This window comes from Sorex fumeus, unplaced genomic scaffold (genome assembly GCF_029834395.1).
Source record: "Sorex fumeus unplaced genomic scaffold, SorFum_2.1 ptg000003l, whole genome shotgun sequence".
In the NCBI taxonomy this organism is placed as follows: Eukaryota; Metazoa; Chordata; class Mammalia; order Eulipotyphla; family Soricidae; genus Sorex; species Sorex fumeus.
The window spans coordinates 47,672,200-47,686,692 of record NW_026606060.1 but is presented as its reverse complement, the minus strand read 5'-3'; the positions used below and the strand labels follow the sequence as shown (position 1 = coordinate 47,686,692).

Sequence of the window (14,493 nt, the reverse complement as noted above, 5' to 3'; positions counted from 1 at the left end):
TAATCATCGGGGAGATAAAAACAATAAAAACAACATTGAGGTATCTTCTCGTGTCACAGAGACCGGCACACATCAAAAAAAAACAAAAACAAAAAACAGACAATAACTATAAGAACCGGTGCTGGTGCAGATGCAGGGAGAAAGGGACTCTCATTCATTGTTGGTAGGAATACTGACTGGTTCAGCCTTTTGTGGAAAACAATATGGATATTCCTCAAAAAAAAAAAAACCTAGAAATTGAGCTTCCATATGACACAGCAATATCTACTGCTCCTGGGAATATACCCTAGGGGCCCAAAAACACAAGACAGAAAGTTCCTCTGCACTCCAGGTTCACTGTAGTACTATTCATAAGTCAGTTACTGGAAACAATACAAGTGCTGAGGACAGATGAGTGGATAAAGAAATAATGGCACATCTACATAATGGAATACTAAGCAGCTGTTAGAAAAATGAAGCCATGAAATTTGCTTATACATGGACCGACATGGAGAGTATCATGCCAAGTGCAATGAGTCAGGGGAAAGAGACAGACATAGAATGATAACTCAATTGTGGTATATTAAAAAAAAAACACAGTATGAGAATAATACCCAAAGACAATGGAAATGAGGACCAGGAGGACTAGTCCATGGTAGGAATCTTGCCACAGGTGTGGAGGGGGGAGGGTAGTTCAGTTAAGACAAAGAAGGGACCATGTGACAATGATAGTTGGAAGTTGTCACTCTGGGTAAGAACTGGGTGATGAAATGAGATAAAGTAATATGCATGACACCCTTTCAGTAACAGTATTGCAAACTTCAGTGCCTAAAAGGAAGAGAAAGCATGTGTGTGTGTTTGTGTGTGTGTGTGTGTGTGTGAGAGAGAGAGAGAGAGAGAGAGAGAGAGAGAAGAGAAGTATCTGCTATAGAAGTAGGCTGGTCGTGGGAGAGAATAGAGAAACTGGTGATTGTGGTGACAGGAAATGTACACAGATGAGTGAATTGGTGTTGGAGCATTGTATGACTGAAACTCATACATAAGATATACTTGTAACTGTATATCTTATATATGCATGGTGATTCCATTGTTTTTAAATATTTAAAAGTAGAAGCAAATGTATTTGCATTATATAATGGTAGGCATAATTATCCTCCCCCCAAAAAGACTCATAAATGTTATTACTACTGAAATTAATAACTAATTTTAGTAGCCAACATTACTGATATTATGGATATTGTACTGAACTTTTGTAAGTGTTAAATCATTTAAATCTTTATAACAATGTGCTAGATAGTGCTATCTTGCTTTCTTGAGGAAACTAACTTTTCTGATGGGGGAGGAAAATCCAGTGTTTGTATTCCTAACCTAAAAACATATTACTGAATTTTGTCCGAAAAACTTCATCCAGTTTGTATAACCTTCATTTTAGTGACATTTGAAGCTTACTACAAAGATATACAGTAGAAAAGTAACCCATAATCAGATTCTTTTCTTTCTTCTTCTTTTTTAAGTCTTTAAACTACCATGTGGAAGGAAGAGCATTTTCTGTAACATACATCCAGTTTGTTGTGCATGCATTCTTCCTAAGGTAGTTCTTTCAAGGGGGTGATTCCCTGGTACCTTTTATCCAGATGGTAGGATTTTTCATTAACTTCTATAATTTCAGTTTAAGATCTGTCTGTTACAGTAAATTCATTCTTTTCCGTAAAACAAAGTAATTGGGCAAACTGAACACAAAGTAAATTGATGTCAATTGTAAAAGGATATGTTTTCCCCTCTCATATATGTAGTCTTTCTGAAGATGCTCAGTAATGGTCCAAGTCTTAGGAAAAGAAGTAAGGAAACTCAATCAGTTTTCATGCATACTCTGTTAAATAGTAACAAATACAATGGTTAATAAAGCAGAATGAAAAAAGGAATACGTTGACCAATAGGAAGAAAGACACATATAGAAGCAGCTATAGTCACTGGATAACACAGGATTTGTTTTGTTTGTTTGTTTGGTTGGTTGGTTGGTTGATTATGGGCCATACTAGACATGCTTTGGACTCATTCCTGCCTGGCTTGGGGGATCCTTACCGACTGTGGTATCTCTTTGGTCCCCAAAAAGTCTTGGAAATCAAGAATGGTGGGGAAGTAGGGTAAGGAGACTTCAGTGTCAACTTGTGCTCGGAGTACAAGCTTATTCAATGAAGTCATCAGAAGAGAAGATCTACCATCTCCCAATGGACAGATCAACTGACCTTGTGTCTATGCTAATGCCGTTTGCCTTTTCTTTTATAATTTCCCATGCACCTAGTCAAAACCAACCTCTCCATAGCACTAGATCTCATCTTCTCAACTACATTGTCCTAAAGATGGGTATTCCATCACACTCAGACTTTCTCCTTCCCACTGGATCATTTTTATAGTCTACAAATATGTTCCCATTACTCCCATCTTAAAATTGTAAGCAAGAATAGTCGCAAGGATGTCAAAGAACAGATCACAAGCTTTTCAGGAATGCCGAGTTCAATCCTTAGCACCATGACTGCCAGATGTGACCCCAAAACAAAGCACAGCTTTTTTTTAACACAGCTTTTTTTTTAAAAAATATCTGAACTACATCTGATAGTACTCAGGGCTTACTCCTGACTCTGTACTCAGGAATCACTTCAGGTGGGGATCAGAGAACAATATGTGGTCCTAAAACACACACAAACACACACACACTCCTAACTAATAGCAAAAAATCTTGAAGCTATCCTGCTATCTCATTTATTCTCCAATATATATCTGATCTGCAATGAATATTCTTTATTTGCCCTTTATACTAATGTCTAAGAGTCATTTAGATAGTGGAACTGTTTATAATAGGCAACTGCAGTACTCTTCATGAATTTCTGGCATCAGAATTTGTATAATTTGAATGGCAGTGAAACTTGATGTTATATTACAGGTCAATTATGTTAATAGTATTATTATTATTAGATCAAACAGGGATAATATGTATCAACTACACAAATACTTTCATGGAGAAAATTTGACTCTGCCTTCCCTTCTCTCCACACTTTCATATAATGATCTTATTCAGTGGTTAGAGAAACTATGTGTCCTCTCTCTTTGCTGTGTCCAGATGGACTGCAGGATCAGATAGGGCCTGTGCACCTGGACAGGTGGTCAAAGACAGGCAGGGCTCATAGGCCCAGTCAGAGCACAGGGGTCTCACCCACAAACACACGGCCACAGTTGGAGATTAGGATAGCTGGAGTACAGTGCCAAACACAGAGAACAGGAGTCTCATCCATGTAAATTGGGGCTGTGACCAGACACTAGGAAAGCCTGGACAAGATGACAGGAACCACTGGGGTACAGTTAAGAGAGGCCAAGCAATAGGTACAGAACTTGCCAGACACTAAGGAAAGCTGAGACATCAGGTAACCATTGTGTTATAATACAAGAAAGGCCAGGGACATGATTTCAGACTAAAATTGCGTACACAGGATCAAATCCTGTAGGGACAAAACCTGGAGAGTAGATAGCAAGGGACAGGACTTAGAAAGCCATACACTGGATAGGGCATCCTAAGACAGAACATGGGACATCTTACGTGGGTAAAGGAGAAGTCTGGACATTGGGGAGGAAACTGGACCCCTCTATTTGAACTTTGCAATGAACTTAACCTTTACAAAAAGAACAGCTACAAGACACGTAAGAAACTTATTATTTCCACATAATACAGAATGCCACTGCAGTTCAAACATTGAGTGGATAGGCCAAGACCAGACAGAGTTCAGACTAGAGAGAGGTGGGAATGAAGCCTTCTCCGAGCTCTCCAGGCTTCCTGTCCCTATAAGCATCTTAGAGGACCTGGTGAGCATGCACATGTATCCTGGGTATGTGCAGTGCCACATCTCGTCTGGAGTGTTCTCACAGGGAGGATGCCATAGTCTTGGAAGGTGGAAGGAGAGGTTGACTGATGAGGGTTGGGAAGATGGCACAAAGGACTGAAGCTCAAACTTGCATGAGGGAATTCTGAACTCTAAGCCTGGCACTTCCTGGTCCCCAAACACCATTGGGATAATTCATAAACAGAACCTGGGGCTTGGGATATAAGTCAGTGGCAGAGCACTCGCCTTGCATAGATGAGACCCTGGATTCAGTCCCTGGAACCAGAAAGGCAGACTGACAAGCCCACCAGAAAAATAACAACAAAAGGGAAAATATTCTCTGGGTGACCTAACCCCAAATCACCTCTTACAGTGTTGTGCCTGAGTTTCAGATCCCCAACTACAGAGAGACCAAGTCCACACACAATAATGCAAAAGCAAAGGAGCTTTATTACTAGCACGAGCCATTGCTAGCTCGAGTTAGGGTCCAAGTCTCATCCAACACAGTGGAGTCTTGACAAGGACTCCGACTCCAAATCACAAGCGGTTTATATAGGGTTCAGAGTTAAGAAGCAAGTTATATACTGGTCTATTTTTAGCATCGGCCTTATTACAACAGTGGTCAGAAATTAGACAACAGTTAGTAACAGTTTCTAAGAAGGGTACAGTGACCCCTCATGACCGACCAGACCCAACTGCCCAGTGCCTTATCTCGTCAAATTACTCAACTGGGAGGCTACGAGAAACTGCAAATTCTGCTTTGGGAAAAAAGAAACTGAGGCCAAGTTGAGACTTAATGTTAGCTATAGCTTCACCACAGGATCCCCAAGTCAGACACATAATGTGAGGGTGCACTGGGGATGGGGCCTGCACATTAGTGAGAGATGCCAGGACTGCAGTGGTATTATAAGGAGACAGATTAAACAGCTGCTTAGAGGACAGGGAGAGAGACGGCAGGAGAAAGCAAACCGGCCAGCACCTTGATCCTGAGCGTGTGTGAGAGAACAAGCCTCTGGTTCAGCTTCCCAGTGTAGCTACTTGGTTAGAGAAAACTGAGCAGACCAAGCCCATACTGATTCGCCCGCCACAGGGTTGCACCCAGCTCAGGCTGGTTTTCACACAATTCTCCTCTGTGGCAGCTGGATGGCCATTGAGAGAACTGACTACTTCCTGTGCTGTCAGTGGTAGACAGATTAGACAGATGACAGACAAATAGATGCTAAATAATAGACAGTAAGCATAAGCTTAAACATAATCACAGGCATACATACAGACAGATTAAAAAATACACACATATCTGAAGATGTACTTTCTTCTTTAGTCTCCCTAACAGTCTTGAGAACTAAGATTTATCCTGAACTTAACAGTTTAGAAAGCCAAGATACAGAAAAGTTAAAAATAAAAAAACATGTGCCTACTAGAATTAAAAGTATTAAAAGTAGGAAAAGGGATATATATTATAACCTTTCACTATCTGTCTTGCAAACCATAATGCCCAAAAGGAGAAAGAGAGAGAGAGAGAGAGAAACAGAGACAGAGACACAGAAACACAGAAACAGAAACAAACAGAGAGACATAGAGAGAGACAGAGACAGAGACAGAGAGACAGATAGAGAGAGAGAAGAAAAGTGCCTGTTTGTAGAGGCAGGCTGGAGGGGGTGGGGATGATGGGAGGGAATTTGGGGATACTGGTGCTAGGAAATGTATACTGGTGGAGGGATGGGTGTTGGAACATGTATGACTGAAACCTAATTGTGAACAGATTTATAAGGGTCTATCTCACAGTGATTTCATTTAAAAAAATCTTAAAAAATAAAACCTTGTACCTAACTTTGTAACTGTGTATCTCACAGTGATTCAAGTTTTAAAAAGAGAGGGCTAACCCACCAATTTAGAGAATTGATAGAATTAACCATTAAGTCTCTCTCAGATAGAAAAAATCCCAGAAAAAATCCCATTTTATGAGTTTTACTTTTTAAAGCTAACCTCTTTTTAAGTGGTGCTTATGGGAAGTGTGAGCTATGAAAGTGATACAGCAATTGACAAGTCATCTAATCTTAGAATAATTAAAGACTTCGTGTGCTATTAAAAATAATTTAATAAGGGGCTGGAACAATAGCACAGCAGGTAGGGCATTTACCTTGCACACGGCCAACCCAGATTCGATTCCCAGCATCCCATATGGTCCCCTGAGCACCGCCAGGAGTAACTCCTGGTGCAGAGCCAGGAGTAACCCCTGTTCATCTCCAGGTGTGACTCAAAAAGCCAAAAAAAAATTAATTAATAAAAACTTTCTTCTGCCAACCCTGGTTTCACTCTGGTACTACATGGTCTCCCAAGCATCACCAAGTGCCCCCCGGGGAGCCCCCAGCACTGCCAGGGTGGCTCAGGCATTCCCTGGCACTGCAGGCCCTAAGTAGCACCACATCCTTGGACCCTCCCATGGATACTCCAGCCCAGTTGGCTGAGAGTTGCTGAGAGCACCACTTAGCACACCTGCCTTGCCAGCATAATGAGTTCAATCTAGTGCCACCACACACACACCAAGCACAACCCTACTGCCATTTCAGTCTATCAGCTCTGCTGTCTGAAATTCCTGCTGCCAACAGCAAACTCTGGAAGACTTTAAGATATTTTTAAAATATTTTTAATTCAAATAAGAAATGGAGGACATTAGGAGCTTGTGTGGTTTTAGAAACAGGGTCACACCAGTCTGAACTCAGTGCATCAGATTGGAAAGGATTGTGGTACTTTGACAGTCTTTAGATTTGTGCTCTGCTTTAAACTTTGAATTAATGTTTGCCTCCTCCAAGAGACCCATAGGATTAGGAGCACATATTAAGCACCCAGAAGAATTCCATGGGTTTAGACAGGTTAGACTTTGCTGCATTTGTTTTCCTCCCGGTAATTTTGCCCAGCCTGGTGGCCATATCAAGTAGAGAGATAACACTTTTTACCTAGTCAAAGAATGAACAGATGAAAAAGAAACAGCTTAAAAAGAAAACAGCTGAAAAGAAAACAACTTTGTTCCCGTGATTTTATCCCCAGAGCCTGAGCTACATGTGACAGCTCACTGTTATCACCTGAGACCCAGAAACATCTGTGCATGTATAATGTGATGTATGTGAACAAGTTGGATTTGGGTTTCTAAGAATTTTGTCTCATGACCAGCATTTCAAAATCAAGAGACTGGGTAAAGCAAACAAATGAAAAACCGCAGACAGGTTTCTGACTTATTTAGAAAACTCTGGAGAACTGGAATGATTAGGTCTACATGTTCTTGTGGCTAAGTGTGGCCTCACTCATTTCCAACAACTCAGTAAAAAACAAGAAAAGGCTGAGAAAAAGCCACAGATCAGAGCAACTGAGAGAAGTGTTAACTGAGCTCACTGCGGTATCCTGCATCCCAGAATGGGGAAAAGGACATGAGTGGAAAAACTAGTAAAATGTTAATGCTGTGTAGAGTTAATTAGTAATGGACTAATGTTGGTGTCTCCATTTTGACAAGGGCACCCTTGTAACATAAGACGCTTGACAGCAGAAGAGAAGCAGAAGTATCTAGAATAACCTCTGCAGTACCCCTGTAAGTTTTCTGTAAATCTAATAGAACAAAGTCTCACTTTGAAAACCGTAGCATTGTGGAGGAGGTGGGACCAGAGCCCAGGGAGGTCAGCTGTACCAAGACTAATATCCTGATAAGAATGTGGGATGGGGACTTGGAGACAGTACAGGGGTTAGGATACATGCCTCGCATGTGGATCTCCCAAGAGTCTCTGGGTACAGCTTGGAGACCCCAAGAAAACCCCTGGGGACACCTAGGTATCCCTTTGAATAAGATACTAAAGATGGGTCCCCAGGAAAGTCAGGTCATGGTCTAACCCAGCATCATTTCACCTTATCATTCATATTTACTGGAGAAGAAAACACCTCAGGTCACAAACAGTCTCTTCTTCCTTATTCTCCCCCTCCACTTTGGGTCTTTTTACTTGTTGTCAAATTAACCTAGATTATAGGCCTATTTCTATCCCTCTTCTATCTCCAGAAGCCTGTTTCCATTTCACATGTTTGTTATACAGACTAGTAGGTCAGGACTGGTGTGGATTAAATTAGCTTTCATTTACTACCTTAACTAAAACATCAATATCTGTTATTCAAAATATAAAAATTCATAACATTCTTCCAAAATTGATCATACTCTTCAATAAAAATTTGTTTCGTGTGTGTGTGTGTGTGTGTGTGTATGTTTTGGTGGTAGTAGTAGTAGTAGTAGTAGTAGTGATCAAATCCAAGGCAACATATGCAAGGCAAATATTCTATTACTGAGCCACAACCCAATCTACTTGTTTTAGCTTTTGATGAAAGATCCCAGAACAATTAAAGCCATAAACATATACAATATATCTTCCAAATATTAGCTGACTACTGTTCAGTCACTTTGTGGTCTGCAGGACAAGACAGAACAGGAAGTTCCGGGGTCCCCATAGTGATGAGTCCCTGAACGAGATGCCCGCATGAGCTCAGGCTTGTGGCTTTATCTCAAAAGCAGGGTATGGACCCAGCACTCGGGAACTTCTGGGCATCTGACCCTGCCTTGACTGGTTTAGCTCAAATCCAGAGACCCTGACCTGGGAGGGTAATGCTAACCTGATATGCCAGCCACATGGAGGGTGGGGACCTTGGGGTAAAGGCCTCAGGAAGACCCATCAACACACGAAACTGGTGGAGAGGGGGGAATGGGGAAAGGTGGGGGAGCATTGTGTACTGAGGTTGGTCTCACATTTTTGTTGCTGTTGTTGTTCTGGAATCACACCCTTTGGTGCTCTGGATTTACTCCAAGTTCTGTGCTCAGGGGACTGTCTGTGGTGCTGGGGATGGAATCGTGGTCAGCTGCCTGCAAGGCCTATCTCTCCTGTCCTATTCCACCAATTCTTCTCTTGAAGGTCAAAAAGTCTGACTGGGAGTCTGAGGGAAGCTATAATTCAAAGGGGCAAAGGTCATGAGAGGCTTTTAGATGGGGCTGTGTGTGAACAGAAGGGTGGGCTCAGCATTTCCCTCCCCTCCCAACCTAGCCCCCCATGTGCTTTCTCCCAGGCCAACACACTCCCGAGCTGAGTTGTTCACTGCTCAGCGCTGCCCCCTGCTCACAAAATGGGCCCAGCTAAATGGATTCTTGGGTAAAAGCCCACTCTGGCTGCCTACAGCAGTGAGTGATGCAGAGATAGGGTAGGCCAAGGGCCGACTCTGTGTCTTCCACTGCCCACCCAGCTCCCCTGGATTCCTGAGCCCTGAGAAGTACCTACTGGAGGCCACAACATCCGTCTCTTCATTCCTGTCTTGCCTTTCCAGTCAGCTCAGGAAGAGCTTCCTGGCAATGAAGCATCCTAGGCACACCCAATCCCTTCATCAGGCTCTGCATTTCGGGAGCCCTACCTCAGGTGGAGGTGGAGAGAAAGAAAGTAGAAAAGGTGGGTAGGGAGGAGTGTGCAAGGTGAGCTTTCTCTGTCATGAGTGATGGCAAAAGTCCTCTCGGGGAAGGAGTCTTGGAGAAAAGACCAGAAAGCAGAAAAGTGGGAATCACCAGGCTCTTAAGAAGAAACAGCTTTTATGTGCCAAGGTAAGGGTGTAATAGCTGGCATGGGAGGCATCCAGGGAGTTGGAATGAGCACTGTGCGGCCATGGGATGATATGGGGAAAAATTATCGAGAGGAAGTGAAGAGATGGCTCAAAATCCCATACATTGTCTGGAGTCCTGGACAAGAATTTTCCCCTGCTTGGTGGGGAGAAAGCACCATGAATTGGAACTGGGGGAGAGCAGTGGTCTGACTTTCTCTTCATAGAGTAGCTCTAGCTGCAAAGCAGAGAAACAAGTTGCACGAAGTTGTGCAGGCAGAAAGGAACTCGGAGTCTGGCTCCCTCGTCCTGGAGCACAATATCACACTGGCCTCTGTGGACAGAGCCAGAAGGTATCTAGTATCTGGTCCATGAGTTCTACTAGCCACCACTGCCCCATCCATGCACCAGGCCTGGGTTCAACCAGCACCACTTGCCTCTCCAGCATCAGTTTTAGCACTGGGAACCCCAGCAACTTCCCTGGTGGTTCCTAGAACTGAAAGGTCCAGGGCATCACATCCTCTAGCCCTTCTTGCTTGATTCCACCAGCTAGGTTGGCCAGGATGGAGACGCCCCAGGCCCCTTGAGTACTGCTTAGGAGATCCCTACTTCAAAATACAACCACTGAATGCTGAGGATGACACTCTTGCATGGTTCTATTGTTTTTAAAGATAGAAACAATTAAGAGACCCACCTCCACTCCAGCTCCTTTGGGAAAAGTCTTCAATGACACTCCAGTGAGGAGAAAGCCTACACCTGGCATCAGATCCAAAGCTCCCAGGGTGACATCAGATCCACTACCCTGTCCCTCACAAGTAACTCCAATGCATATATGGATGGATGGTTTATGAAGCTTAATGATTAAATATCAAAGCGAAGAAAGATACCTAGGATGCCCAAATAACTAAGACTGATGGTCCCAGAACATGGGCCTAGAAATCTGGCAGGACCACCTTTAAGCCATGTGGCCTTGAGCCACTTACTGAACCTCTCCATGTTCCCATTTCATCCTCTGCAAAACTGTGGCAATAGTAATCCCCACATCTGCAGAACTAGTAATAGAATCAAGTGAGTTTATAGAGCTCGAACATACTGTTTGTCATTATTGTTGCAATTAGCAGACACACACTGAATCATTGAAGATGAGCAAATGCTCGTGTTCACTTCTGAGCATTATTTTTCACAATCCAGCACCTTCTGGGTCATCTATATCCAGACTGAGGGCACCTTTCCATTCAAACATCTAAAACAGTATTGATACCTACCACATAGTTCCATGATTCGTTGTTCCTTTGCTTGAGTTTATTCCTTTACCATCCTGTTTTGTTTTGTTTGTTTGGGGACCACACCTGGCACTGCTCAGGGCTTATGCCTGTCTCTGCACTCAGGGATCACTTCTGAGCTCAGGGAAACACATGGGGTGCCAGGGATCAAGCACAGCAGTCTGCAAGCACCTTCCCTGCTGTACCCTCCTTTGCCGGTCTCCAGGAAGACCAACAATGGCTGGCTGTAATCTGCTCCCCTGTTGCTTCCCACTCCCCTAACCACAGGGAGTCTGCTGTGATTAAAAAGCATCTCAAGAATCCCATTTAGATGCTCTTAGTTTCAAGTATGATTAGCCACCCAGGATTTTACACTGCCATCTATGTCAGAAAGTCAGGGTTCCTAACATCCCAATATTACCTCCTTCTGCAAAACAGAAAACTGTGCTTTGTCATTTTCCTTACATTGGACTTCAGGTGAAAATCAACACTGAGAGGAAATGTGCATAAAATTCAGCATCTGGGCAAGTCCCTTTCTGTGTAATATCTTGAACAATTGAGATGATACCATGTGTGCGGCACAAATGGTGTTGGAGGAGCCTGGATTTCCAAACCCTGCTTGAGGATCATTTATGCAGTGGCTCAGCTTGTTCTGCTGGTCAGATCATGTTTTATTTTCTTTCTCTCTCAATAAATTTTTTCTAGGATGCACTGAAAGAGTAGGTTCAGTTTGTGCTTTATTTTTTCTACAACTATTCCACCATTGCTGAAATGAACTAGCGTGCAATCCGTGTCTGTCTATCCCCACATGTAGATGCACTGTGGGAGATTTTGCTATCGAGATCACTCTGCACAATCTCTTCCAAGTCCTAGACATAGGGTTCCACGTTGGTTTGAAGTTGTTAATTATTTGATAAAATCACCTATTTTTCTCTCGCCCTCAGCAAACAAAACTGACACCATCCCCCGCCCCCCAAACACACACACACACCCAAAAAATAATCTACATGGTTGGAAAAGTATATTTGGTCAAGTAGTTTAAAACTCAGGCAGTAATGAATAGCAGTACTCCTACATTAAAAAAAAAACCCTCAGGCAGTGTGATAATTATGGCTCCGATCCAAATATATGGTTTTTATTTCTGACCTTGTCAGATTCCTTTGCCATCACTTGATTACGTCAATTTCATTATTCTTTCTTCTTTTTTGCATTTTTCATTAAAATGCACTGCCAAGGTAAGTGGGGAAGGGTGCTCAAGGGAAGAAATAGCCACATTTATGAGAAATTGTCATGTACTCATTTCCTAAGTTAGGCTGATTTATTCTGCCCCATGCATTAGCTTTTCATTGCTTCATAATTCACTGTAGGTCTCATCGAAACCTTTTTGCTTTTAAGCACTAAGTGAACAAGCTTAGTGTGAAAATTCATCAAAACTGAAACGTGGAGGCTGGGGTATGGCTCAGTGGCAGACACTTGGCTTGCATACACAAAGCCCTGGGTTCAAGCCCTGGAACCACATGCTCTCCTAAGTACCCCTGGAAGCAACCCCCAGGAGCACTGAGCTGGGAATAGCCCCTGAGCATTGCCAGATGCGCTCATCCTCGACCCCCCCCCCAACAAAAAAAGGAGCTACATGGAAAATTCAACGCTAATAGGAGCTACTATAGCATAAAACACAGGAAATATAATATATATTTCAGGATACCTAGGAATAGCACTTGCTAAATGCTTTCATTTAAGAGAACACAGACAAAACAACTAATGGTGACATCAGGTGGCACTTCCAGTCACTGAATCAGGACTGGTTCTTTGAAGATTATCATGAGTATGCTGCACACTTGCTTACATCAAATATATAGAAAAGTGCTTTTATCTTATATTGAAGGGGTGCTTTTACATCCATCTATGAAATCTAACAAGTTATTCCTCATCTCACACACACACACACACACACACACACAGAGAGAGAAATCACTAATTGAAATGTCACACCAATCCATTCATTGATAGTGAACTTCATCTCCAAGAATAATATATTTTACTTTTTTGAAAAAAAATTACTTTCAGGTTGGACACACACACATACACACACGCACACACACACACACACAAAACAGTCAATTCCATGCATTAAGGAACCTTTTAAAACAGTTTACATAACCTCCATTTGCAAATATCTCATTTTCATTTATAGTGAAAGGGAAGATAAGAAATTCTTACAAATCATTTTAGTTCAAAACATAAACCAAGCTTATTAATTCATTCTTTTGAATTAATAGGAACTATTATCTTGTGAATCTGTTCTAATGCAATATCAAACATACAATAGTAAATACAATCACTACAACTGGTAAGGGTTAATCCTGCCAAACAAGTTGATTACTCATCTTGGTATTTTTCTAAAACGATCCTCTAACTTTTAAAATGCATCTTTTCTTCCTCAGGCATGATCTTTTGGAAGTGGAAGAGACTCCAAAGAACCATCTAATCTGAACCTCCCCACCCTCCTTATTAAAATACACTTTAAAAAAAATGAAGCAAAGTCTCTCAGACATTGGCAATGTGAAGCTAACCCCAAATAAACCTCCAAAGTTTGCATTCAAACTTTACCTTTGTAAAATCCCCAATGAATCTCCCAGGACATTCTTCACTCCTTCCTTTCCAGGTTTCAGAATTTTTTCTTTGAAGGTATCAAATGCTTTAAAAGGCATTTTGAACGTGGGGCCGTGGGGGCCGCCTTCAAGCCGTTAACAAGCAGTCTCAGAAACTGTCATCCCTTCTCCTCTGCGGCTTGGGGACTCGCGAGGGCTTTCCTGGATAAACACCTTGAAGTCAGTGTGCAGGGAGGGAACTACTTGAAAAATCAAAGAAGCGATGAAACCCAGCCCGGGTCTTTTGAAGATGAGACAATCCCCCCCCCTCCCGCCCCCTCAATCAAAACACGGAACAAAAGAGGCCAAGGGGAGGGTGGGGTGGTCTGGGAACTCAGACCCTTGCATGCAAGCTCAGCAGCGCGCGTGGATCTGTCTCAGGCAGCCACTCCGGGCTGACAACGCAGCCTCTCTCCCGCCCTGGGGCTGCAGCTGGAGCAGCTCAAGTGGGCTCCAGCCCACCCGGTGTCCTGAGAGCCACAGCAGCAACTGCCTCCCGCCCCAGCCCCTCTGTCCACCTCCCCCCTCCTACCTCCCTGGCTCTCCTCCGGGGATCCTTTCCCAGGTGACGCTATAGTAACCGGCACGGTACCTGCCCGCCCTGGCCGCTGGGCTGAGTGAGGTCTGGCGGCCGGAGCAGGTGTCCAGGGTGCAGCTAGGAAACGTGGCTGCCTCCTGCGCTTGACTGAGGGCTGGCCCCGCTCCCAGCTGCTGCAAGCAGGTTGTGTCCTTGGAGGGATCCGGTGCTGGACGGGGTTCTGTGCATCAGTCAGGCTACAACCACCCAGGCCTTGGCTCAGCTCATCAGTGCGGGATGCTCTGAGGCTGAGTGTGGGGACTCCCTTGCAACCCTTTAATGGAAGACACATGAACTCCGAGTTCACAGGGGACCCACCTAGACCACTTCCCTGCTCCTCCTTGTCGTGAGGGCACAGCCAAGTTTTCTTGTACTGGCTTTTCCTTCCTTTCTTTCTTTTCTGTTTTGGTCACATCAGGAGGTGCTATGTGATCACTCCTGGCTGGGCTCCGGGGACTATAGGGATGATGGGGATTGAACCTGACTCCGCTGTGTGCAAGGCAAGTGCCCTACTTGCTGCACCATCTCCCAGGATGGATTCT

General features: G+C 43.5%; 1 protein-coding gene across 1 annotated transcript in view; it reads right to left on the bottom strand.

The window, feature by feature from the left end:
* The window catches only part of SLC17A8 (solute carrier family 17 member 8), a 46,637-nt gene extending 33,051 nt beyond the window's left edge, over positions 1–13,586 (bottom strand). Inside the window, exon 1 of the mRNA XM_056117443.1 lies at positions 13,334–13,586. Within this exon, the coding sequence (XP_055973418.1) occupies positions 13,334–13,434 (101 nt within the window). The 5' untranslated portion in view covers positions 13,435–13,586. The remainder of the gene's footprint in view (positions 1–13,333) is intronic.
* Positions 13,587–14,493: the final 907 nt, after the last annotated feature.